Genomic DNA, 25,415 nt, shown 5'->3' on the forward strand with positions numbered 1-25,415 from the left:
TGTGCAGGACCCGGCAAAGGTGGGACCTCTGAGCTGTTGAGCAAACCTCTCTCTCTCTCTCTCTCTCTCTCTCTCTCTCTCTCTCTCTCTCTCTCTCTCTCTCTCTCTCTCTCTCTCGCTCTTCCTCTTCCTCGCCGGCCTGTTGCTCGTCCTCCTCCTAAATAAATGGGGCTTTAATTGAATTAGAGTCGGCGGCGCTCGCGAAGGGTCTCCTCAACGGACAAAAGCACCCGGCGGCCATTTGACGGATGTGCTGGAAGTTTCAAAAGAGATTTGTTAATTTACAGAAAAAATAACAAAAAAACAGAGTTTTTAGAGTCAAATGTTCAGACTTCTTCTGGTTCCAGACTTTTTTTAAACAGTTTAAATTCACCTTCACATGAATGGTGTGGCTTCTCACCCGCGGCGATGCGTTCAGGGACCCACAAGCAACTTCATGCGTCAATTATTCTCCGTCAAAAGATATTTGTGAATATACATTTTTTAGTTTTCAGAGTCAAACGGTTTCTTCTCTTGCTCTCGGTCCATCCTCGTCTTTTAAAACAAGCCCTTCATGTGAACCGTGTGGCTTCTCACGCAGGACGATGCGTTCAGGGACTCGCGATCAACTTTGCTCTTCATTTTGCACACGAGAAGAGAAAAAAAACAGTTTTGTCCTCGACAACTCATATCAGTCAAACACTTCACTTTTCAGCGACACCCCTCCCCCCTCCTCTCTCTCTCTCTCTACACACACACACACACACACACACACACACACACTCCCAGGTTGCGTTTACACTTCACTGAGTTTCCACCATTCATCCCTCGCCCCCCCCCTCCCCTCACTCTCTCTCCGTCTCTTTTCAGGCCTTTTGTTTGCCCTCTGCCACCGTCCTTTCACCGACTTGGCCCTGATTTGGCCCTCGTGCTCCATCGCTCCATTATACTGAGACAAGATAGCACAAAATATCCAAACACGTCTGCTGTTCCCTTTGTGTGCGCGCCGTGACTCGGGGGTTCGAGTCCCCCCCCCGCTCCACGCCGCCGTGTTTTAAACGTCGGCGTTTCATCTTTTAAAGTTCACTTCTTCCAGCTTAGTTCACATTTTTAATTGCGTTAATTTGAGTGTTTTCTCCGCGTGTAAAAAGCTGTTTATTCGCGTAAAAAAAAAGACTCTTTGCAGCTTGTCGGCGTCTTTAAATCGAGTTCCTGAGCATTGGAAGCTCATGCAGTGATGTATATTTAAATCCAAGATGGTTCCAGGAAAGAAAAAAAGGTTAAAGAAGCAGTTCACCTCCTGTAGGTGTGAGCGCCGAGCGACTCGGGGAAAGAGTTTAAACTCTGCAGACGGAACGACGGCAGACAAAAGGTCATCGTGAGAATCCTCCACCGCCGGCTGCGGCCACGAGGCAGCGACCTCCTTCCACCTTAAAGCCCACACACACACTCACACACACACACTCACACACACACACACTCACGCTGGCTGACTAACACAGCGCTGCTGCTCGCAGCCATCCAGGTGATGCGCTCGGCTCACATTCATGAGACAGGGAGCGAGCGCCAGCAGTCGCGTCCAATAGGGAGGGTGTCCCGGCTCATTACCGGCGTGGGAGGCGAGCGTGTCACCTGGAGCTAGGCCCCCGACGCTCCGGCTGCACAGGGAAGTCAGCCGGGGTTAGCGCCGGAGCGCCGCGGACGTGTGGGTGTTAGCCGTTAGCCGGCGGCGGCGGCGGTCACCTCGGCCGAGCGCTGCAGCAGAACGCTTCACGCGGCCTCCTCTGGGCGCTAAACGCATGATTATACCTGTTACATGAGGTCACACCTGCAGACGGGCTCCCAGGTGGAGCACCTCTTAACCTCGCTTATGCAGCTGGAGGAGAAGGGTTTAACCTTTCGGAAACTGTGCGCGCCCATTTTAAGTCCCAGCATGCCCCATTCAGACAATCTTTTGGCATAAAAGACGTATTTTTTCTCTTTTTTGAACCGAACGACACAGTTTTTTGACTGAAACTCCTTCCTAACAGGACAAGACTTTGTTTTATTGTGATTTTTGTAGCAGGTTGTGATTCTTTAGGTCCTAATCTTTCCAAAAAGGTGTCTTATTGACGCTCCAGGAGGCTTTTTTTGGGGGATTCTGGCTCATATGATGCTGGATGTTCATAGTTATCATCAAAATATCTTTTAAAAGTGATTTTTTTGCAGATATACATTTTTTTCCAAAGACTTTTCTGAACAAATACATACAATAAACACAAATATTGGAATTCATTTGAGAGTATTTGGGTGTTGGAGCCCTGAAAGTTTCTTCTCTCGCTTTTCCTGCATGCGTGGGGTCAGACGTCAGGCGCAAGTCGGCGGACGCTTCTCCTCGCCGAGTGTCTTTGAACGCAGCACGAGGTCGGACGTGCAAACACAGACTGAGTTGATTTAAAGGCTGTCAAACCCGACGCTCTGCACATGTAATCATCTTAGCTTCCCGGCGCTAAACTCTGGGTGATTACAGAATAACAGTGTTTGCCTTTTTTTCGCTTTTGTTTCGTTCTCTTTATGCACTTTTCATCAAAGAGATGACGAGCTTTTATTAATACGACTCTCTCCTGCTGTCACCTAATCAATACACAATATTCCTCTCTGTACTCCGTGTGAGTGACAGAATAAAGCCGTCCCCGTGAAAGGGTTATGTCAGACACTTTAAAACCCTGATATTAAACAAGAATCGCGCTGTTACGCGTGTCATTTTTAATTATCTGCACAGCTCAAAGTCAAACAAGTCCTTTTATTTACCTTGAACGGCGAAAAGAGGAGAAGGAGAAGAACCTCAAGCAGGTACGAGGAGGCTTTTGTGGAGGGTGACACTCAAGGTAAGAGGGAGAAGGAGTAAACATTATCGTTTCTTTGTCTTTCTCCGTCCTCGGCAGCACAAAAGGCTGATTAGAGCGCGGTGGAGGAGGAGGGGAGGGGGAGGAATAACTGCCTGTGAGACACCAGTAGGTTAGAAGTACTTTGTTGCGTGACACAATACCAATAGATGCTGGATGCTGGCGGAGGGGAGAGGCTCCTGTCAGCCTTGGCACCTCAACAATGGCGTCTTTCTTGACGTTAATACTACGCGTTCTGACTTGACGAGCGCCCCGCTGTCACGCTCGCCTCCTCGGAGGTATACGCGCGAGACAGCTGACGCTCGAGCAGAAGATTGCATCTCTACTGTAGAGAGACAGCTTCCAAACGCCCCCCTTTAAAAATGTGTTCGGGGTGGAGGGGGGGAGGAGGAGAGGAGGAGGGAAAAAGTTGAGAACGAGACGTCATCGAAAAAGCAGCAGGAGACCGAAATAAATTGGAAAAAAAAGCTCCACTTTTTCTTTTGGAGGTTCTGGATGGTGCGGCCCCCTGAAAACAGAGTTTGTCCCCCAACACGTGGGAGGGTTGGAGTCAGGCCGGTGTGCGCCGCCGCGGTGGACGTGTCGCTCGACAAAAAGAAGCTCCCTCGCTCCCTTTTATCGCGGAAGAATGGGCCCTTTAAAACCTGTCCAGCCTTAGATAATTTCATTCAGCCGGCCGTCATTGAATCTGCATCCAGAGATCAGGTTCACAGCGACGGGTTGATAGCTTCCCAAGCCTCTCGGCCTTTTGTTCTACCCCACACACACACACACACACACACACACACACACACCCTGTCCTGGGTTTTTTTTGTTGTCGGGGGGGTTTTGGGGACACAGAGCTGATGGGACGTTGCTGAGAAAAGTTGCGTTCGACCCTTTAAAGTGTGTTTCAGTGGATTTAAACAGGTGGACTCTTTTTTTTGGTCTTCTTTTGACGTGAAACATCTAACTTTTCATGAATAAAAAGCTTTAAAATGTGCGAGCAAGGTGGACGGGGGACCACCCAGGATCCCCTCGCCGGGTCTCCAGCCCTCCGTTGCCTTTTTTTTTTTTTTTTTGTCATCTCCTCGGAGCATTACTGAGTCTGAACTTGCCTAAACCCTTGTGATCACACCTCTTGAAAAGGTTTTGTTTCTTCCGTCGATTGGTATTCGAGGCAGGTCACCGCTCTCCCTCCCTCCTCCCTCCCTCCCTCCCTCCCTCCTCCCTCCTCCATGCCTCTCCCCCTCCCACGTTTTTGAAAGCCCCTGTTTTCATTTTAATTTGCACCTGTTGTGCAGTTGTTCGCTGGAGGCGAGTGCAGGCCGGTCAATCGCGGGGAGACGTGCGAGGAGGAGACGTGGGGAGGCTTATCTTTTCATACGGATCAACGTGCAAATGTCACGTGAGCGTCGTCTGCTCCGGCCGGGGGGAAAGAGTTCAAGAGGCGCACAATGCCAGACAATGCCAGACAATGCCAGACGATGTGAGACAATGCCAGACAACGTGAGGTGTTTTCAACATATCACACTAGTCTGGGTTTCACCAACTTATGAGCTCTTTTTTTTATGACTCAGAAACATAAACTCCACAAACGCACGTTAAAATAAAAAGCCTCCGGGCCGGTTCCTCCCATCGATTGGCTCCTGACGCACAACATTCCTGCGCTCGCTGCCAGAGGGGCGTGTCCCCGCGTGATGCCACGCTCCTGGCTCGCCCACGAGTCACCGACGACCCGCTGGACGTCGACTAATTTGCACGCGAGCCCCCGTTTGATTGAGTTCACAGCCCTTTTTTATTTACAGGCCGGCTATTTCAGGAGAAAGCGGGCATATGTCTGGGCCCGGTGTTGATGCTGCTCTGGAGTTTTGCGCATGTGTGTGTGAGGGTGTGTGTGTGTGTGTGGTATGTATGTCAGCGTGCACCTCCTTGAATCCATAGGCCTCCAGCTCCTGTCGTATTTTCATATGTTCGGGAGTCATTCATATTTATGTTCACGGTTCGGCGGCGGCGGCGGCGACGCTAACGCCGCGATAGCGTCCCGATGAATAATCCACAGGGCTCTGGTTCGGGGCCCTTTTTGTGTTTGCGACAACGCCGGCGATGCGGCGGCGAGCTATGCGGGGCATGCGGGTATGCGGCGCAGCAGAGCCGTCCTGAAAGGTGCAGCTCGTTGGCATCCGCGGCATGCGAGCTGGAGGAGGAGGCGGGAGGGAGGGGGGGGGGGGGGGGGGCGCTGAAAATTAGTGGCTATTTTGGCTCGCATCTCCTCGACAGCTGTCTGCCCACCGCTGTGGTTTTCGGTCACAGATTCCAGTCGCGGATGCTGTAATTAGGGTGTAACCCAAAAAAAAAAAAAGGGAAAAAGAAAGAGGAGAAGCGCCTACGCCTTGGACCGAGCGGCGATGCGGGGCGACCTTTTTTAATCTGGGAATAAAACCCTCAATTTCCAAAACAAGTCGACGAGACGCTCTTTCAGGATTCCTCTCCGTGGAGTTGACTGACCTGGCGCACGCCCACATTCCTCCATCAAGTAATGACCGGCACGTTTAGGAACATGGAACATGCGAACGCTAACGGGATCAGATCAGGATTAGGTTACTTCCCTCTCGTTAACCTCCCTCTCTCTCTCTCTCTCTCTCTCTCTCTGTGTGTCGCAGCTCTGAACTACGAGAATGTGCTGGAGGCCGGCGGCTCCGAGACGGAGGAGGACGACAAGCTGCCGGTGTCCGAGGAGGACCCCATGATGAACGGCGCCGGCAGCCCGGCCAGCCTCGGCAACCCGGAGGCCTCGCCGCGGGCCGGGAGCCACGGCCTGCTCACCAAGGAGGAGGAGGAGGAGGACGAGATGCGGGACAGCGGCGTGGAGCACATCTGGCCCGACAACGACATGCTGAGCGCCTCCGTCGACGGCACCGGTGAGTTGTTTCAGCGCGTGACCCGCGCGGCGCCAAGCCGAGCTAAAGCCGGCCCTCGCGGCGCTTTGTCGAATGTGTGCGCATCCTGCCGCCTTCGCGCCGTAAACCCCACCCATCTGCTGCCCGGGGAGACGCAAACAAACCCGGCGTCTGAGCAAACGCCGGGCTCAAACTTGAGCCGGGTCTGACGGCGGCGCTCGCTCCCTCGCTCGCTCCCGGCAGCCAGACAGACGCCATAAGCGGTTTCCCCTGCGGGCGTTTGCTTCCCGCTTAGAGGAAAAGTCCAAACAACCGGGAATATTTGCAGCAATGTGCAGCGTGCGCCCCAACGTGTCCGTCTGCAGGAGGTACTCTCAAACCCCCGGCAGGTGACGCCTCCACAAAGTTGACTGACTTATCCTCTTTTGTTGAGCAACTCCGATTGCCGCCCTCCCTCCTCCCTCCCGCCTCCGTCACGGATGCTTGAAAGATAAATACTTTTAATTAGGGGGCAGGGTGTGATCATTAAAGGAAGCCAGGCTGCTGCGAGAAGTCATTAACAATCTTAAATGAAATTTTTATTTTTATGATAGCCATTTACATGTATAATAAGAGTCAATGATTCTTGGAAGCATGTGACGGGAACAGAGTACGGCGAGAAGTCATGTAAGACAGCCAATTTAAATGAGCCGGGCTGCGCGATTCATTTCTGCTAATGAACTAGCGTGCACGCCCCAAAAAACTGGAGGAGTCTTAAATTTTAATATGTGGGAGGGGAGGAGGGAGGGGGGGGGATTACACATTTATTAAGGATGAAAAAACCCTTTAGTGGGTATCAACATTTGCTTCTCCTAAATAACAGTTCATAACGGCTCCTTTAGAAGGGGGAGAGGACCGACAGCTTGGTAAATAAATCAAGATAAAGGATAAACAAGCTGTCGTTGCATACGGTAATTGTTTATTTGATAAAGACCCGCGGTGCCATAATGTCTGTAATTCAACTATGTTGCAATTCCCAGATAATATGCCTCTCGCGTGATAAAGCGTCTGACATATTTCGGAGAGCAAGTCGGGTTCATTAGAGCGTTTGGGAGTCTCTTTCCCAATCTTGCGGGTGCTGTGTTTCCCAGTGTGTTTTTTTTTCCTTCTTTCCTCGGTGCCTAAGTGTCTGCAGTGATACCTCAGCACATAACTTGAGCCTGAGATAAGTTAGCACCCCCTCCTTCCTCCTCCTCCTTCCTCCTTCCTCCTCCTCCGCCGACTGATTCGCTCGTCACTCCCCTATCAAGAGCGCGGGTGAATTTCCTCAGAAGTTTTTTTTTTGGGGGGGGGGGAATTGCAGTAAAAGTCGTCTCCGTGTCGCCAGTTCGCGGCGACAGTTTGCGCGTGAAGAAACAGAGAAAAAGTAAAAGTTTATCTCCTCCTCGTCTGATTCCGGCGCTCACAATCAGAGTCTTGTGTCTGGCGGTGTCCTTGACATTCCTTCATCCCACATTGAGGCTGGACGCGATGTGCTGGAAAGCATGACATCATTATCACTGACAGACACTTTCAAATAAATCACCTGCGCTCTCCCCGTCGCCCCTTTTCCTTTCTTGCGTTCACACGCTGCAGAGGCGAGATATTAAGAATGAAACAAAGTGTTTTGTGTTTTTTTTTCCGCCAAATGTGTCCCTCTGTTTCTGATGAAAACAGCGGTCATGTTGTCTTTGCACGTGCAACTTTTTGGAGTTCTCCGCCGTGCCGTTTCTACACACCTCGAGCGTCCAGGAGTTCCCCGCCCTGCCAAGAAAACTACCGAAAAAAACTGTATTCTTTGGCTGCGAAAACGCTCAAATCTGAAGGAACATTGACACGGAAACATATCTGCTGTTGACAACCCGGGTGTAAAAATACCAGAGATGGCATCGTCTTCCATAAACCTGCTTCAATCGCGTCCTCTCTCCTCGGCTATTGTGTGCACGGCCCGACCCGCGAGGAGGAGAGGCCGGACTTTAAAGCCACTGCGGTGGCCGGCCATAAAAATAGGAATGTTTTCAAAATAAACAGCATCAGAGCGGCTATGAAAATAGGTGGGATCGCGGTCTGGCAAAAAAAAAGGTATTCTGGACTCCTGAGTCCTCAAACCTCAACACGGCTCCTCGAAGGAGGTGTGCACCTCCATCGCCTCGCGTCCTCTGTGATTTACTACTCACAAAACACACTTTTTCGTCCCCCACACCGGCTTTTCAGTGCAAAATGCCGCCGCCGCTACCAAAAATAGGCACATTTTTGTGGCAAAAAAAAAAAACAATCCTGAAGAAATCAAACCGCTCTTGACATGTTTTGAAATCGTGCAACAACAAAAAAATGAGAGACATAGCCGAGACATGTCCTACACACTGTGTGTGTGTGGGTGTGTGTGTGTGTGTGTGTGTGTGTGTGTGTGGGAGGCCCTGCAGCAGCAACATTAGTCGTCCTCCTATAGAAGGCCCCGGTCCCCACAATGACACTTTATCCCTTTTCAGTGTAGCTCAGCCCTAGTGTGTGTGTGTGCGAGTGTGTGTGTCTGTGTGTGTGTGTGTGTGTGTCAGAGGTGTACGTGGTGCTAGTCTACCTCCTGCTGGAGGCAGCGGGCCTCCCTTCATTCAGACCACAGATAACAAGAGTCCTCCAAGGTAAATAGGGCAGAGTGGAGGGCCAGTAAATCCCACTGGTCATCCTCCCTCCTCCCTCCCTCCTCCCTCCTTCCCTCTTTCCCTCCCTCCTCCCTCCTCCCATCGCGTCAGACCAGAAGTATGCAGCCAAATGTGATTACCCAAAGCAAACACGGTGCCTACGAGGACAGCGCGAGCCAGTTTCGGGGCCGAGTCCGGGCGCGAGAGGAGGGGGAGCCGCCGCTCGCCGCCCGCCGCTCGCCGCTCGCCGCTCGCCGCTATCTGATCCCCGCGGGTGTATTTTTAATCTGTTTTGTTTCGCCGTAGTTTTAATTTACGTCGTCTGAAGAGCCGTTCTCTCGTCCCGCGTACTGCGGTCTGGATGCCGTTTGGCAGACGTGCAATCAAATGTACCCAAAAGAAAGAGGAAGAAAAGTCCTCGCACAAGGGGAAAGTTAAACTAGGACATGCCCCCTCCAGAGCAGCCTGTCATTATTCTCTGGAGCCATTGACAGGCGTATTTATCATCGCACCGCAGAAGCCAAATCTTTAATTTTCAAGAAAAACCCAGATTCGCCAGTCTCCCAAAAAGCATTCCACGACTATTAAACCCCATTGTGTGCAACTAAAAATAAGAAAGTGTGTTATGCTTCTGGTCTTTGTGCAGCAGGATAACATTAGGATAAACAATACACCCACCACCTCTTCCTGTAACATCTCCAGGTCTCCGTCATGTCGCCGCTCCTCTTCGCTGGATGGCTGCAGGAGATCAAAAAAAGAAAAAGAAAACGCACACATCTTCACAACGCAACTCTTTGTAACGCGAGCAGGAACAGATGCGCGCAGAGTCTCTTCCCCGACATGTTCTCGGAGGCACCTTGAGTTCATTTCGAGGCAGGAAGGGGAGGCGGCAGCTCCTTAGGCTGATTGTCCGCTGTCCTCCTGCCTGTTTACGAGCCCGTCAATCCAGCCGGTGATTTACAGCCGCGGCCTCACCTGCGCCAGCTCATTACCTTGATTGGCAGCTTGTTTAACGCCGCCGGAGGGGTCGGCTGGGGAGGCGGCGTCCTCATTGGTTCAACGTCCGAGTGGGCGGAACCCAAGAAACCCGAGGATTTGACCGATGAGGTTCACGTCTGAGATGTTTGTGCAACTGCAAAACCCTTAATGTGCGGTTTCGGGTTTCCTTCACTGGGTAGCGAATCAAAAAGAGTGTGTGAGAGGGAAGAGCATCCTGTAGTACGACATGTGATGTAGAAAACACACACACACACACACGCGTGATCCTGCATGCGGAGGATTGCAGCGGCGTCACAGCCGGGGAGTAATAAGCTCAGCCCCGCGTTGCTGGCTGGAGCTCTGTGATTGCTCAGGTGGATGTTGCTCTCCCCGCGTTGCTCTTAATCGCCGCGCGTTTGCCGAGTGAAGCTCCCTCTTCCTCCTCCTCCTCTTCCTCCTCCTCTTCCCCCCGCCGCCTGTTGTCACGTTAAAGGTAAATAAGTCACTGTCTGGCCCCGGTGATAGCATTCATTAAGCACGCAGAACAAAGCCGCCGACGCCGCCGCCGCTTTCCTCCGCGGCGCCTGCAAAGGCCTCGCCGTGTGCGTTTGTTGTGCGCCGGCTGACATCCCCCTCTTCTTTCTCTCCTCCTCTTGTTTCCCTGCAGATGAAATAAAAGATGATTTCGACACCCTGGGGTCTGACGCCGCTCTGCAGGCCGTCGGAAACGGTACAGGTGAGTCAGTGAACTTTTCCCTCGCCGCCTCGCGACATCTCGTCGCGAGTCGCTCAAGTTTTTATTTTTTTTTCGTTCCAGCCGCTTGAAGGGTTTCTAGTGCAAAGGTCACATGACACAACGCTGCCTCCTTCCAGCAGACGTTTCAAAAGCTCGCTGGTTATTTCAGGGTGAAACCACGTCGCAGTCGTGCGGTTTCTCGTCCTCTCTGGCGAGCTCGCCGCGTGTTTGTGTCCCACGTCGACGACTCCTGGCGGCACCGAACCCTACCTGCCATTTCTCATTAGGTCGCTGGATCTGATCCCCTCGCCCCTCCCCCCTCCCTTCCATGATATCATCCTGGCCACCCTGACGCTGTTATGGCGAACCAAACTCGCCCCACAGAACGCCGCGCGGCGCCGCCTCAAAGCCGTCCCTTCAGCTTTAATTATGATGACTTTCAGCTCTTCGTCGCCTCCACTTCTCTCTCTCTCTCTCTCTCTCTCTCTCTCTCTCTCTCTCTCTCTCTCTCTCTCTCTCTCTCTCTCTCTCTCTCTCTCTCTCTCTGCAAATGTTTTCCATTTTCGCCGCTTAGAGGAGTCTTGGAAAGCGAGACCGCGGCTCTGTGGAAGCCGCTCCATCGACATGTGATTTCATTTAGAGACATGAGCAGTGTGATCACGATCCAGGTGATTTCCTCCTCCTCCTCCTCCTCCTCCTCCTCCTCCTCCTCCTCGCCGGGAGGAAAACATTTTTTAAAGAAACATTTATCCAGGAAAACAAACTGTATGAAACGCTCACAATTAGCTTCACAGGCTCTGATGACAGTTATCAAAAAGCAAAGCGTTGGCACCGATGACATTTCGGTGCCATCTTTTGACAGCCGGATGTCTACGACACCTTGACCTTTCTGCAAATTGGACGGCGGAGTCATCACGGACGAACAAATGGCTCTTTAGAGCTCACCTTGGCCTCCACTAATTAACCCGAGATGAAGTCTGACGAGACGTCACTGCTTTTTTCTTTTTTGGGGTGTTCAATACAACGAACCAGCCTCCAGGTTGTAAACAGCGCGCGTGTGTGTGTCTGTGTGTGTGTGTGTGTGTGTTTTTGAAAGTCAGCCATCCCCTTGACTAATGAAGGCTGCTGATTTCTTTTAGCTCCGGTTTGTGTTTTGGAGGCAGCTATCTCCTCGCTGCAGCTTAAGAGTTTCCCTGAAGAGAAGGGACTGGGAAATAATTTGAGGAAAAAAATAAAAAAGGCGCATTGTGTGGCCTCAGCACTTTGGCTGGCTTAAGATACGTTCTGCTCGGCTACGGCAACACAAAAAAACACACAAAAAAGCGCGTCTATCTTTTGCTTTTTCTCTCTTTCTCTCTTTTTCTTTCTCGCCGCTGGTTTTGCGGCTTGGCCTCGGTAATCTGCTCAACACAGAGTCAACAAAAGCCAGAGTCTCTTGATTGACCTTATATGTGAAAGTCGATACAAAGAGACGTGGCTCTGTTGCTGATTACCTCCGTGTGTGTGTGTGTGTGTGTGTGTGTGTGTGTGTGTGTGTGTGTTTTATCTTACAGCCCTAAACTCTAAATCTGATTTCACGTCAGGAGTAAATCTGGCCGCTGAAGTTTTTTGACACGTCGCTCCCCGGCAGCTCGCGGTAGCGCGTTTATCTCCCGACTTCTGGACGGATTAAGTTACGGTTCTTCTTTTAGCCGCCGCGGCGCGACGAGCTAACTCGGTAATTTAGACGTGTTCTCCCCCCAAAAAAGCCGTTTCAGGGTGGCGGTCCTCATCGCATTCACAACCACGAAGTTCCCAATGTCCCTCATGTTCTCTCCAGGCCTGGAAAAGTCCTAAAAGTGCAGTAAAAGTGGTGTAAATATGTTATATTCACGTGTTCATGAGCAGGCATACATACAGGCATCTATATAAATGTTTATTCTTTTAATCAAACTATTGTCGCTCATTCATTTGTGTTATTTTTTTAAGGTTTATTGTATGCTTTGAATCCTCATTGTTAGTTTAAATAGTACATTTGATCACTTTTTACTATTTTCACACAATGTTTGCTCATGGACATTTGGTTAAAAGTCAAGGAAATTTGGTTGAAAGTCTGAAAATTATGTTGAAAGCCATGAAAAGTAATGGAAATAGATTTAAAGTAATGAAAATATTATTTAAAGTCATGGAATTTTGCTTAAAAGTCATGTAAATGTGATTAAAAGTAATTTAAATGTGGTTTAAAGTCGTGTAAATCCATTGGCCAGAATGTGTATAAACCCTGTCTCGTCTTCCTCCTCTCCCTCTTCTACCTCTTCCTCCTCTTCTTCCTCCTCTTCTTCCTTCCAGTCAAGAGCGTGAATTGCACTTCAGAGTTCGAGGACTTCTTCTCCAAGCGGAAGCTGGACGACGGCGACAGCCACGTGGTGAGCATCGCCGAGTACCTGCAGCGCGGCGACACCGCCATCATCTACCCAGAAGCCCCGGAGGAGCTGTCCCGCCTCGGCACGCCGGAGGCCACCGGACCCGAGGAGAACGGTGAGCGCCCCGTCATCACGCCATAGCCACTCGCTCGCCGTTAGCTTAGCATGTAGCCTCGTAAATACACTTTACAAAGTCAAATTTTAATAAAAGACACCTCTTTGTAACCCTCAGAGCTCGTAGGAGTCTAATAAAGCATTAATAATTCATAGTAGTGTCCTAAAGGATCTCCTGAACTACAATGCTGACAGCAAAGCATTGTGGGGAGAGCTCTATCTGTTAAACTCACTGTTAGCTTCTTAGCACATAGCCTCGCTGTCACTTCTGCACGTTTCACTGGATCGTCAATAAGTTCACTTTACAAAGTCCAATTTCAATAAAAGGCACCTCTCTGTAACCCTCAGAGCTTGTAGGAGTCTATAAAAGCATTTAAATCATTTAATGTAGTATATTAGTACCTGAAAAATCCAAATGCGGCCGGGTTGTCGCCTCCTCCGCTAGCTCCTTCAGCTCCCCTTGTAGCAGAAGGTTAAAAAAGGAAAAAGAAAGAGCAAGCAGCTCGTCCCGCTGACACAACCGGGCAGCTGTTGGTCCCACAGATTCACCGGATGCCTTGGTGTTTACCTACCGTCTTAAGCAACAGCTGGGCAGGGGCCTGAAACCAGATAGCGCACCTCTGAAGCGGCCCGGCGGGAGCAAACTTGTGGGGAATGAGCTCATGATCCACGGTGAACGTGTCGGTGGGAACGGCATTAACAGGAGGAGAGAAAAAAGGGCTGTTTGAAGCAATTAGGGCGGCATCTGTGTGTGTTACGATGTCGAGGAAAGTGTGTGTGTGTGTGTGTGAGAGGGGGTCGTAGTGCAGCGGATGCCAGCCTGACACTGGGGCTCTCATGTGGAGCAGATTGCAGAGATAACTCCCATACCACTCTGGGCAGCCCGCCCGTTAGCTGCCATTGATTCGCTGACCTTTTGGCCCGCTTTCTCTTCCTCCTTCCTCCCCTTCCTCCCTCCCTCCTTCCCTCCTTGCCTCCCTCCTCCGAGCAGACCTGCCACCTGGAACGCCAGATGCCTTCGCCCAACTGTTGACCTGCCCCTACTGCGACCGGGGCTACAAGCGCCTGACGTCGCTGAAGGAGCACATCAAGTACCGCCACGAGAAGAACGAGGAGAACTTCGCCTGCCCGCTGTGCAACTACACGTTCGCCTACCGCACTCAGCTCGAGCGGCATATGGCCACACACAAGCCCGCCAGGGATCAGGTTAGCGGGGTCTTCATCTTTCTTCTTCACCCTTCACTTCTCTCTGTTTATTCCTCCCCCTCTTCCTCCCCTCCTCCTCCTGCGTGGTTCATTTTCTAATGTGCTCTGATCCCTCAAGAGAAGACAGATCATTTTTTCTTCTGATTGGCAATCATTATTAATTTTTCATGGCATTTTGAAGATGCAGATCCTTTTTAATGGTAATAACTTTAATTGAGGCCCCCTAAATGGCTTTTTGATGGCCTTCCCCTGATATAATTTTCCAGTCTCGTGTTTCACGATCGAATGATTGTGTGAATTTTTCCAATTTGGAAAATTTTTATCAGCTCCTTAACTTCACTTCACTCCTGGCCTTTAATGTTCTTCTGGTGCAGCCTGCAGGAAGCACTCCATCAAGCCCCGCCCCCTCCACCCCCCCAGCTTCTAATTTCATGCACTGCATAAACATCTGTGTATACTTGAATTTTTTACAGAGCGATTTATATCCTATATGTCTGAAATATAATGTGAATCTGCTGGCAGTTAGCATGAATCACCTTAAAGTCCTGTGAGGTGAAAACACATCCAGCAGTCACGGCTGTTTAACTCGCTTGTCAGCTTTAAGTTGCAGATGAAGGGGAGGAGGAGGAGGAGGGGAGGAAGGGGGAGATAGATTGTGGCAAAAAAAAAGAGGAGAATTTGCACGCTTACAGAGTTTTTGCACATTGGGGGATAATTATAACTTCTCAACGAAGTAAAATTGAGCCGTAAATCTGAAAGGAGACGGAGTCTGGGTGTTTATAAGTGAGGAATTTGTTGTTTTTTTTAAATGCAATGAACGGGTTTAAGTACATTTATGAAGGATTCATTTTAAAATCCTGCAGCAGAGCAACGCTCTTCTCCTGATGTCTCATTTTTAATAATAACTTTATTCATATAGCACTTTTAAAACAAGTGTACGAAGCGTAAACACAAGTTAGATGGCGATAAACAAAAAAGAGCATACCATAAAAGCCTTGAACACAACTAAACCAAGAACAACAAATATATGAAATATACATCAAAAAGACGACATCACTTAAAGGCAATTATGTAAAAAAAAAAGTGTTTTAAGAAGCGATTTAAAAGACGTTATTGATCCTGCCGGCCTCATCTCCTCCGTTGGGTTGCAGGCAGATTTAAAGCGTTGGTCACATGACCTTCACTTCCTCTGACGGACTCACCTGAGAGCAGCTGGTAAATCAAGCGTCCACAAAGATAAAGGTCTCGCTCCTCTGACGTCACTTCCTCTCGTCCAGAGGTGGAAGCGTTCGTCATGCAGGAGCCTCGCCGCCGTCCCATTAGCATGCAGCGTAAAGCTCCCTGATAGGTAAACATGTGCTGCGCCCCCCCGCCCGCTATGTTTACACGCCGCCGCGCTCCTCCCTCCTCTTAACCAATTAGCTGAAATATGACTAATTAGCGGTGATGCATATGCAAACACGCGGCCGGGGCCTCCGCCCACAAAGCAGCGCGTCGGTGCGGCGTTCCCGGAGAGGAGGGATGACGGAGCGTTTCTGCCGGGTTGCCATTCACAATTAGGAGCGCGGTCGCGTCTTATTAGCGGCGGCGGCGGCGGCGAGAGCTAACTTTACCGGGGCCCTCGGGGGGCCGCTGGTGGAGGAGGAGGTGGAGGAGGTGTCGGGGGGCCCGAAGCAGCTGTTGCTGTTTGTTTATGCAACTCAGCAACACACGAGCGGTGGGGTCCCTCTCCGGCGCTTGGCGGGCCCCCATCCCCCCCCGACTCGCCCCGCTTGATCTTTTTGAAGGTTGGGGCTGTTTGAACAATTCCTCCCAGTCCTCCCAGTGTCCTGCGCGCCACCATCTGTCTCCCCAGGAATGTGGGGAGAGTCAGCACACACCCCAGCATTTGTCAAGGCTGAACTGGGAGGAGGAAGCCCCCCCTCCTCTTCCTCCTCCTCCTCCTCCTCCTCCCTCCCACAGCGAGCTCAGAGAATATATGTCTCTTCTTTTACTGTTTACTAATCGTTTAGCGTCCTCTGCTCCCACTGGGAGCGACGTGTTTCCAGTCAGGTTGACGCTCCGTGTTGCCGGCGTTACACTTTTTAATGTTTGAATTGCAAATTTGACGGATCGCAACGGATGTTTCCCCCTTTGAAGAGAGAATCAAGGCCTCTGTTCTGCGCCTTAAGATTATTAAAGAGGCTTCTTCTTCTTCTTCTTCTTCTTCTTTTTTTAAAGAAGTCATTCAGTAGCTGAATGCAGGTACACGCCGGAGGGTCGCGAACACCTTTTCAGACTGATTAGGCCTCGAATTAATGAAAAGCAGATCTGCATCGGCGCCTCTAATGAAGAGGGAAACGCTCTAAAAAAAGACTCTTTTCATTTATTCCGCCACATTGTGAAGGCGCGTCCTGCCCCGGCCCTCGAGCCAGGAAATGAAAAAGGTGTGCGGACTCTCTGCGTTATCGCCGGCTGGAGCCGCTCAGCGGAGATGTTTGGCCGAGCGGCCGATTGTGGTTATTTACTGCGGTTCTTCGACATTAATCTCTCTTCCTCTTCCTCTCTTCCTCTTCCTCTCTCGCAGCACCAACTGCTCAACCAAGCGGCCGGCAACCGCAAGTTCAAATGCACCGAGTGCGGCAAGGCCTTCAAGTACAAGCACCACCTGAAGGAGCACCTCCGGATTCACAGCGGTGAGTTTTCAACGTTCATGACGGTGTTTTTTCTGCAAGAAACTCTTTTATTCTGGACCCTGAGCGTCAGTTATCAGTCGGGGATCAATCACATGAGGCAGATTTGCTTAACTGTCTCTTCCAAAGTTTATTTCGGTACTATAACTTTGCTAAGTTCCACGTGTTTGTGTTTATTTTGTGTTGCATTTGACTTTCTTTACGCAAAATGCGCCTTTCAAAGGATCTTTTGCAAATTAGATGTTGAGCTCAACGCGGCTGATTTACATAGAGAATGTCAGCGCTGATTAATGTTCAACGTCCCCTACAAACACTCTCCTTCATCTTCATCATCATCATCTTCGTATCAGCCGTCTCACACTCGTGTGTTTCTGGGTTTCAGGTGAAAAACCCTACGAGTGTCCCAACTGCAAGAAGCGCTTCTCCCACTCGGGCTCCTACAGCTCCCACATCAGCAGCAAGAAGTGCATCGGCCTGATCGCCGTCAACGGCCGGATGCGCGGCGCCATGAAGACGGGCTCCTCCCCGACCTCCTCGTCCTCCTCGCCCACCAACTCCGCCATCACCCAGCTGCGCCAGAAGCTGGAGAACGGCAAGCCGCTCGGCCTGCTGCCCGACCACGCCAACCACCTGAGCATCAAGACGGAGCCGCTGGACTTCAACGACTACAAGATGATGATGGCGTCCCACGGCTGGAACGGAGGCCACGGCGCCTTCATGAACGGAGGAGGAGGAGGAGGAGGAGGAGGGGGCATGGGCGGGAACAGCCCGCTGGGGGTGCACCACAACTCGCAGAGCCCCCTGCACGCCCTCGGCATGGCCGGGCTGGAGTCGCAGCTGCTGTGCTACCCGGGCCCGCTGGGGAACAACCTGAGCGAGGTGCAGAAGGTGCTGCAGATCGTGGACAACACCGTGTGCAGGCAGAAGATGGACTGCAAGCCCGAGGAGCTCTCCCGGCTCAAGGCCTACATGAAGGAGCTGGGGTCCCAGGTGGAGGAGCAGAAGCTGGCGCTGACGTCGGCGGGCGCGGCGGCGGGCCTCCCCCTCGTCAACCACAACGGCGCCACCAAGAGCATCATCGACTACACGCTGGAGAAGGTGAACGAGGCCAAAGCCTGCCTCCAGAGCCTGACCACGGACTCCAAGAGGCAACTCGGCAGCATCAAGCGGGAGAAGTCCAACCACATGCTGGAGGGCGGCGGCGGCGGCGGCGAGGAGAAGGTGCAGGAGAACATCCTGTTCACGCCGTACGCCTGCCAGTTCTGCAAGGAGTCCTTCCAGGGGCCGATCCCGCTGCACCAGCACGAGCGCTACATGTGCAAGATGAACGAGGAGATCAAGGCCGTGCTGCAGCCCAGCGAGAACCTGATGCCCAAGCAGCCCGTGATGTACCTGGAGAAGAGCGCCCACCTGTCCTCCTCCATGATGGCCGAGAAGGGCTTCGCGGGGCAGCTCAACCCGTACCGCGACCACATGTCGGTGCTGAAGGCCTACTTCGCCATGAACATGGAGCCCAACGCCGAGGAGCTGCTGAAGATCTCCATCGCCGTCGGCCTCCCTCAGGAATTCGTCAAGGAGTGGTTCGAGCAGCGGAAGATGTACCAGTACGGCACCGCCCGGAGCCCGCCGCTGGAGGGCCGGCACCACATGGACATGCTGGCGGGGACCAACAACCACCACAACCCGGCGAAGGACTCCATGGCGGCGAGGTCGCCCGTGTCTCTCGCCAAGCCGACGGACCGCATCACCTCGCCCTCCATAGCGGAGCTCCACAACAACGTGAACAACTGCGACAACCCGCTCAGACATTTAAAGAGCCACCAGTTCGGCGGCGGCGGCGGTGGCGGCGGCAAACCCGGCGGCGAGAAGGCGGACCACTCCCGCAGCAACACCCCGTCCCCGCTCAACCTGTCCTCCACATCTTCCAAAAACTCCCACAGCAGCTCCTACACCCCCAACAGCCTGACCTCGGAGGACCTGCAGGCCGAGCCGCTGGACCTGTCGCTGCCGCGGCTCCTGAAGGAGCCCAAGCACGCGCTGACGGTGCGCAGCCGGCCCAAAGCCGGCAGCGTGGCCGCCGCCCAGGACCGCAACGGCGTGCCGTCCCCGCGGGAGCACTTCGAGGAGCCGCTGAACCTCGTCTACTTCAAGAAGGAGTTCTCCGGCGCCGGCAACAACGGCACGCTGGAGAAGAGCACCAGCCCCATCTTCGGCATGAACCCGTTCGCCGGCAAGCCGCTGTACACGTCGCTGCCGCCGCAGAGCGCCTTCCCGCCCAACACCTTCATGCCCCCGATGCAGGCCAGCATGCCGGGGCTGCGGCCGTACCCGGGCATGGAGCAGATGGCCTTCCTGCCGCACATGGCCTACACGTACGCGGCCGGGGCGGCCACCTTCGCCGAGATGCAGCAGAGGAGGAAGTACCAGCGGAAACCCGGTTTCCAGGTAAATAATCAAGTCGTTTCTGTGCTAATTAGAGAGGCAGGAGAGGGAGATAAGCATCTCTAAATGTAGTTAACGGTGTCGTGGAGGACAGGAAGCGGCTTCATCTGGTCTTTTTTATCCTGATAAATGATCATATTAATACTCCTTATCCATCCCGCTTCTCAAATTTGAGGATTTACGACGTTTTCTGGCGATGAAATCGAAGCTAAAAGAATCCAAAATCCGTCCAAAAATACTAGTAATGGAGGAGGATTGCTGTCAGATTGCGAAAAACGTTATTTAAACCTCCTAGATTTTTTTTTTATAATCCAACAACGGTGAAATGAAATCATTATGTTTAAATTTGTCCCCTCAAAAAGCTCCGGTTGCAGCATGAAAGGACACATTTGGCACAAAATATCAAACGGCATCAGGTTCAAATGAAGAACAGGAATCATATTCGCCCTCAAATCTCATCTCAATGAAGCCGTAATTGTTACCACTCTCCTCTCCGCGCGTGTGTGTGTGTGTGTGTGTGTGTGTGTGTGTGTGTGTGTGTGTGGAACGCATTAACGCCGGCTCTCCCAGCGCCGGCCTGAACTCTGATATTTAGTTATTAAATATGGGTGAAAGGCCTTTGTAAAAATGACAAAGGTGAGCCCCGGAGCCGTGCACTTCTCTGAAAATGTTCCCCGTCGCAACTTTGCTGCATTTTAAAAAGCCGCGGCTCCAACACGCAGATTAATAATGCACCGGCTGCGTGTTCATTACCGCTGAGTGCTGAGGGCTGTTTAACATAGAGGGGAACCATTTTGATGAAGGGAAGGAGAGAAAAAAAGAAGTATTAATAATGTTTCCTATTCTAAGTTATTAAATTAGATTTTAAAAATACAGCTACGGGCGTGGAGTTGGAGGTGACGGCGGCGTGATAGCGGTCTCTTCTCTTGGAGAGCGGCGTCCTCACACACCTGATCGCCGCGTGAGGCGTTCAAGGACGTCGTCATATCGTCCGCCGTCGGTTCTTGTCGCGGCATAAAAGATCTTTCATGAAGGAATGTGTGAATGAGCCGTCATGTGAGGCCTTCAGAAGAACACTGCTGCAGCACCGAGACACTCATTACCACCGCACGCCATCTCTTCATCATCTCAAGCTATTGGTGCGCAGAAAAAGGAGATATTATATTTATTTAGTTGTGATAGTACTGAGTTTTATCACGTAAAACAATTAAAAACACACGTGTGTGCTGCAGAATTGGGACATTTATCCCTCTAATGTCTATTTTACACTATTTCTGTGCAGAAAAGAAGCAGCTGATATACAGTCACATGCAGATGTATTTATTTATTCAGCTTTGATAATAGTACTGAGAGTTTTATCACGTAAAACAATTAAAAACACACATGTGCTGCAGTATTGAGATATTTATCCCTCTAATACTTCTGATATGCAGAGATATTGTATTTATTTAGCTTTCATAATCCCTTTTGTATTCAATAGAAACAACATTTTTGCAGAATTTGGACACTTATCCCTGGAATACTTTATCTATTTTACATTATTTTATTACACACTTTTGCAGCATTAAGACATTTATTCCCACAATACGTTATTTAAATATATTTGTTAGCACTTGAACACACACCTCGTGCGACTCCATCAGCTCACATATGAAGAGATATTATATGTATTTCACTGCAGTTGCCGTATTGAGACATTTATATCTTCAATTTTTTTTTTATTATTGTGCAGAAAAAGAAGCAGATGAGTCATAAGCAGAGATATTCTATTTATTTAGCTTTGATAATCCCACAGACATTTAGCATTAGTATCCAATAGAAAAAACATTTTTGCAGTATTTGGACACTTATCAATGATTAGTTTATTTTTTTAACATTATTTTAGTATTTTTGTGCAGAAAAAAGCAGCTGATGCACGTTGAGCAATAAAACACAAGTCATATATCCTGATATATTATATTTACGTAGCATTTAGCATCTCTTTTACACAAGTTACACCACGTAAAAACATCTAAATGTCTCTGAATGTGTGCAGGGAATAAAGACAACATGTTTACAGTATTAAGACTCATTCCTACAATACTTTATGTCTTTAGTGACTCACACAAGCAGCTGATGCGTGACAGATGCTGCAGTCACATGTGCAGAGATATTACATCTACTCATCTTTGATAATCACACTGAGACTCAGCATTCATATTCAAGAGAAACAACACGTTTGCAGTATTTGGACACTTATCCCTTAAATAGTTTACTTGTTTTTAACATTATTTTAGTATTTTTGTGCAGAAAAAAGCAGCTGATGCACGTTGAGCAATAAAATACACGTCAAATATACTGATATATTATATTTACTTAGCATTTAGCATCTCTTTTGCAGAAGTAAAAACACAGATAACGCTAAAAAAACACCTATAAATGTCTCTGAACGTGTGCAGAGAATGAAAGACAACACTTGTACAGTATTAAGACTCTTTCCTACAGTACTTTATGTCTCGTAGTGACTCACACGAGCAGCTGACGCGTGAACACAGAGGCAGCAGCATGTGCAGAGATATTCACTCATCTCTGAGGTCCAGCACAGAAAACACACAGAACTCTTTCAAAACCTTCACGTAAATGTCTGTAAAGTCAAAGTTCTGGTTGTTTCCGAACCCGCGAGCCGCCCGACACTCACGCCGCTCTCCCCCCTCCCTCCTCTTCCTCTTCCTCCTCTTCCTCTCGCCCTCCTTGTGGGTTTCAGGGCGAGCTGCTCGACGGCACACCCGACTACATGTCAGGGCTGGACGACATGACAGACCCCGACTCCTGTCTGTCGCGGAAGAAGATCAAGAAGACCGAAAGTGGTATGTACGCGTGTGACTTGTGCGACAAAACATTCCAGAAGAGCAGTTCCCTTCTCAGACACAAATATGAACACACAGGTATATACTGTTCTAGACCCTTACTTTAAACCCCATTTTGTTTTTATGTTTTAAATGTTTTGTGTTTTCCAAATCTTCTCACTTTGACTATATATATATTTGATGTCCCCTCCCCTTCTTTTGTTCCCCCTCTTTCTTTCCTCCTCCTCTGTTTGACCCTCGAGTTGTCCTGTAAACAGCTAACGTCTTCCCTCCATTGACAGCGTTGTGTGTTCTGAAATATCTGTAACCACCGCAGGTGCGGCCCAGTGTCCCTTCACGTCATTGTGCTCTTTATTTTCCAATCATACGACCCATTTCTTTGCTATCTTGAAAGACGCACGTCGGTTCAGCTGGACGCTTAAAGCCGGCAGGCGGCCGCTGATGCTTTCATCGCGGGCCTCCTCCTCCTGCCGATAGATCCCATCAGCGGAGCCTTTCATTACGCTTATGATACAGAGATCCTCTTTCACCGGGTTGCATCATTTATTTTATCCGCTATCTGCAGCCGGGCCGACGCAGCCGACGCGTTATCTGGTCGCACATTAAAGGCGGGGAGGGTGCAACTCTTTAAAAAAGAGAGAGAGAGGGAGAGAGAGAGAGGGGAGCGGCGTTATCGCTGGGAAGCGCCGCGCTTTCATGTGTTGTAAAACAATACCACGAGGCTCTGAAGAAGAGCAGGCGGGTTTGAGTCGTGTCGTTTGGCTTTCCAGAAGCCAACACGACGTTTTCAAACACGTGAGAGAAGCAGGTGGCAGGAGCGGAGCGGCGAGGCCGCATCACAGGCCAGAGGACGCTCATCCAGCCAGAGCTCGGGTCATAAAGTATCTCCGCTCGGGTTCCTCCTCCTCCTCGGCCTCGGCATCCAAAAGTCCCCCCCCCCCCTCCCTAAAAAAGAAACCCCCTTCCCGGAGGCCCCGGCGTTCCCATGAACTTGAATTGCGTTTGGAGATAAGCAGGCCCCGCCCCCCCCACCGCCTCATCTCGCTATTTGTTTACTCCCTCCCGTTTGTTTGCTCCGCAGAACTTTATTTATGTGGCGTTCGGCGGCGGCCGGGCTCCAGAATAAGCAGCCGCGGTCCAGCTTCCCCCTGCTGTAACCGCGGGGGGGGGGGGCATCTCCATAATGCAGGCCCGGGCATGCAGGCGCACTTTTCTCAAATTTGAATAAACAAATAGCTCCGAGTCGTAAGTCGGGGTTGGATTTAATGCAGCGTGATGTCATTTTACTCCATGCCACCCAATCCATCAGAGCTTTTTTCTTTCTTCCCCCCTCATCACTTTTTTTTTTTTTGTGCTTTTTCTTCTGACTTGTTGTTGATTTGTTGCAGACGAGTCCGACCGCGCCGACTCACGCGCCCTCGCTCTGTGTTTCTGTGTCTCTGCAGGCAAGCGGCCGCACCAGTGCCAGATCTGCAAGAAGGCCTTCAAACACAAGCACCATCTCATCGAGCACTCCCGGCTGCACTCGGGGGAGAAGCCGTACCAGTGCGACAAGTGCGGCAAGCGCTTCTCCCACTCGGGCTCGTACTCGCAGCACATGAACCACCGCTACTCGTACTGCAAGCGGGAGGCGGAGGAGCGGGAGGCGGCCGAGCGGGAGGCCCGCGAGAAGGGCCACCTGGAGCCCACGGAGCTGCTGATGAGCCGCGCCTACTTGCAGGGCATGACGCCTCAGGGCTACCCGGAGATGGCGGAGCGCGAGGCCATCCTGAGGCACGACGCCGTGAACGGGGTCGGAGGAGGAGGCGGAGGCGGAGGCGGGATCAGAGAGGGACGGAAGGAAGTGGACGGAGAGTACGCGAAGATCGGACGGAGGGACGAGGAGTTCGAGGAGGAGGAGGAGGAGAGCAAGAGCATGGACACGGACCCGGACACGTTGAGGGACGAGGAGGAGAACGGAGAGCACTCGATGGACGATAGCTCGCTGGACGGCAAAACGGAAACCAAATCGGATCACGAGGACGCGATGGAGGACGGCATGTAATCGGCGGCGGCGTGAAAACAAAAAAAAAAAAAAAAGCTTCCCAACTTAAGAGTTTTGAGTTCCTCTCTTTGGGTTCAGTGCTCGGTTCTGACACCACGGCGTGTTGAGAGCGCCTGAAGACGGACGCCTCCTCGTGGGGAGGGGAGGGGGAGGAGGGGGAGGAGGGGGAGGAGGAGGAGGAGGAGACACGGACCCACAAGTCAATCTGGAGGAGGTCGCTGAGGGAGAGGGAGGCATGGGTTTGTGAAATAAGCTGCATTATGCAAACCGAACAATGAATAAATGAATACATTTCAAAAAAATGTACAGTACTAAGGCCTAAAAATATGTGTGGTGCTAACCTCCTCAAATAAACCCCTGTGTTCCATAGTATTTATAGCACAACTAGTGACTTGTACAAATTGCACTCCGCTTCTATAATCATGAACAAAAATAATAAAAAGTATTGCCTATGTATATATTTATACAGTGTTGGAAAAAGAGCAGTGGTGTCTGCACTACAGTCCTTCGATATTACCTTTGTTATCACCTAGCTACCTACCTAGCTACCTACCTACCCACCTAGCTAGCTGGCTACCTACCCTCCCACTTACCTAGCTAGCTGGCTACTTACCCACCTAGCCACTTACCTAGCTACCTAGCTAGCTGGCTACCTACCCACCTAGCTACATAGCTAGCTGTCTCCTTACCTACCCACCTCCCTGGCTACATAGCTAGCTGGCTACCCACCCACTTACCTAGCTAGCTGGCTACCTACCCACTTACCTAGCTAGCTGGCTACCTTCCCACTTACTTAGCTAGCTGGCTACCTACCCACCCTCCTCCCTCGCTCCATAGCTAGCTAGCTAGCCACCCGCCCGCGGTGTCGTTGCTACGTTGCCATGTTGCCCGGCTACAGACATCCAGCCACACGACTTCAGGCCTCCAATCAAACGTCAAGTGAAGGAATTTAAAAACAAACAAACAAAAAAAAGACTGTACGAAAGGCGCTTAGAGGATTTTTTTAAAAAGAGGATGAAGTTTTAAAGAGACCTTCATTTTAAGGGAAAATACAGTTTATGAACAAGAAGGTGTGTGTGGGGGGGAGAGGGGGAGGGGGGAGAAAAAAAATGAAGGACGAAGCCTTTGTAAGGTGTTTTTGATAAGAAAAAAGAAGCCTTATATGCAAACCTTTTAACCTGTGTGTTTTCTGCAAGTGCCACCCTCGTATTGTGTAAAAGGAAGGTTCATTTTGTCACCAGCTTCAGTATTATGAAATGGTTCACGTTGTTCTTTGAAGCATCCGTGTCAGTATTAAGACTTATAGGCAGCAGGTCCTTAGTTTACATTATGTTGTGCAATGTTTTCTCAGTTTCTTTACTTTTAACTTTGTCAGTATTACACCAAACCTTTTTTTTTTAATTAAACAACAAATTGCATTCATTTTATTTGTAGGTTGAAAAAAAACAAAAACATTTATTTATGTGGCCCATTTTATATTTCCTAATTTTATTTATTTCATACTGTTGTGTACAGTACTATAGTTCTTCAATATATAGATATATTTTAGTAAAAAGGAACATGGTGTCGATCATA

General features: G+C 50.4%; 1 protein-coding gene across 4 annotated transcripts in view; it reads left to right on the forward strand.

Moving 5' to 3' along the window:
- zeb2b (zinc finger E-box binding homeobox 2b) overlaps positions 1 to 23,996 on the forward strand; it is an 88,245-nt gene extending 64,249 nt beyond the window's left edge. For 3 of the 4 annotated variants that reach the window (XM_068590670.1, XM_068590672.1, XM_068590673.1), the window contains 8 exons: positions 5,507 to 5,764; positions 10,046 to 10,114; positions 12,443 to 12,631; positions 13,622 to 13,836; positions 16,403 to 16,511; positions 16,891 to 18,953; positions 21,694 to 21,874; positions 23,242 to 23,996. In XM_068590670.1, coding sequence (XP_068446771.1) covers positions 5,507 to 5,764; positions 10,046 to 10,114; positions 12,443 to 12,631; positions 13,622 to 13,836; positions 16,403 to 16,511; positions 16,891 to 18,953; positions 21,694 to 21,874; positions 23,242 to 23,840 — 3,683 coding nt within the window. In that variant the 3' untranslated portion in view covers positions 23,841 to 23,996. The remainder of the gene's footprint in view (positions 1 to 5,506; positions 5,765 to 10,045; positions 10,115 to 12,442; positions 12,632 to 13,621; positions 13,837 to 16,402; positions 16,512 to 16,890; positions 18,954 to 21,693; positions 21,875 to 23,241) is intronic. The other variant, XM_068590671.1, reaches the window with a different exon arrangement.
- Positions 23,997 to 25,415: the final 1,419 nt, after the last annotated feature.

The sequence above is a fragment of the Clinocottus analis genome, unplaced genomic scaffold (genome assembly GCF_023055335.1).
Source record: "Clinocottus analis isolate CAN_PGR_092001 unplaced genomic scaffold, fCliAna1.0.p SCAF_24, whole genome shotgun sequence".
NCBI lineage: Eukaryota > Metazoa > Chordata > Actinopteri > Perciformes > Cottidae > Clinocottus > Clinocottus analis.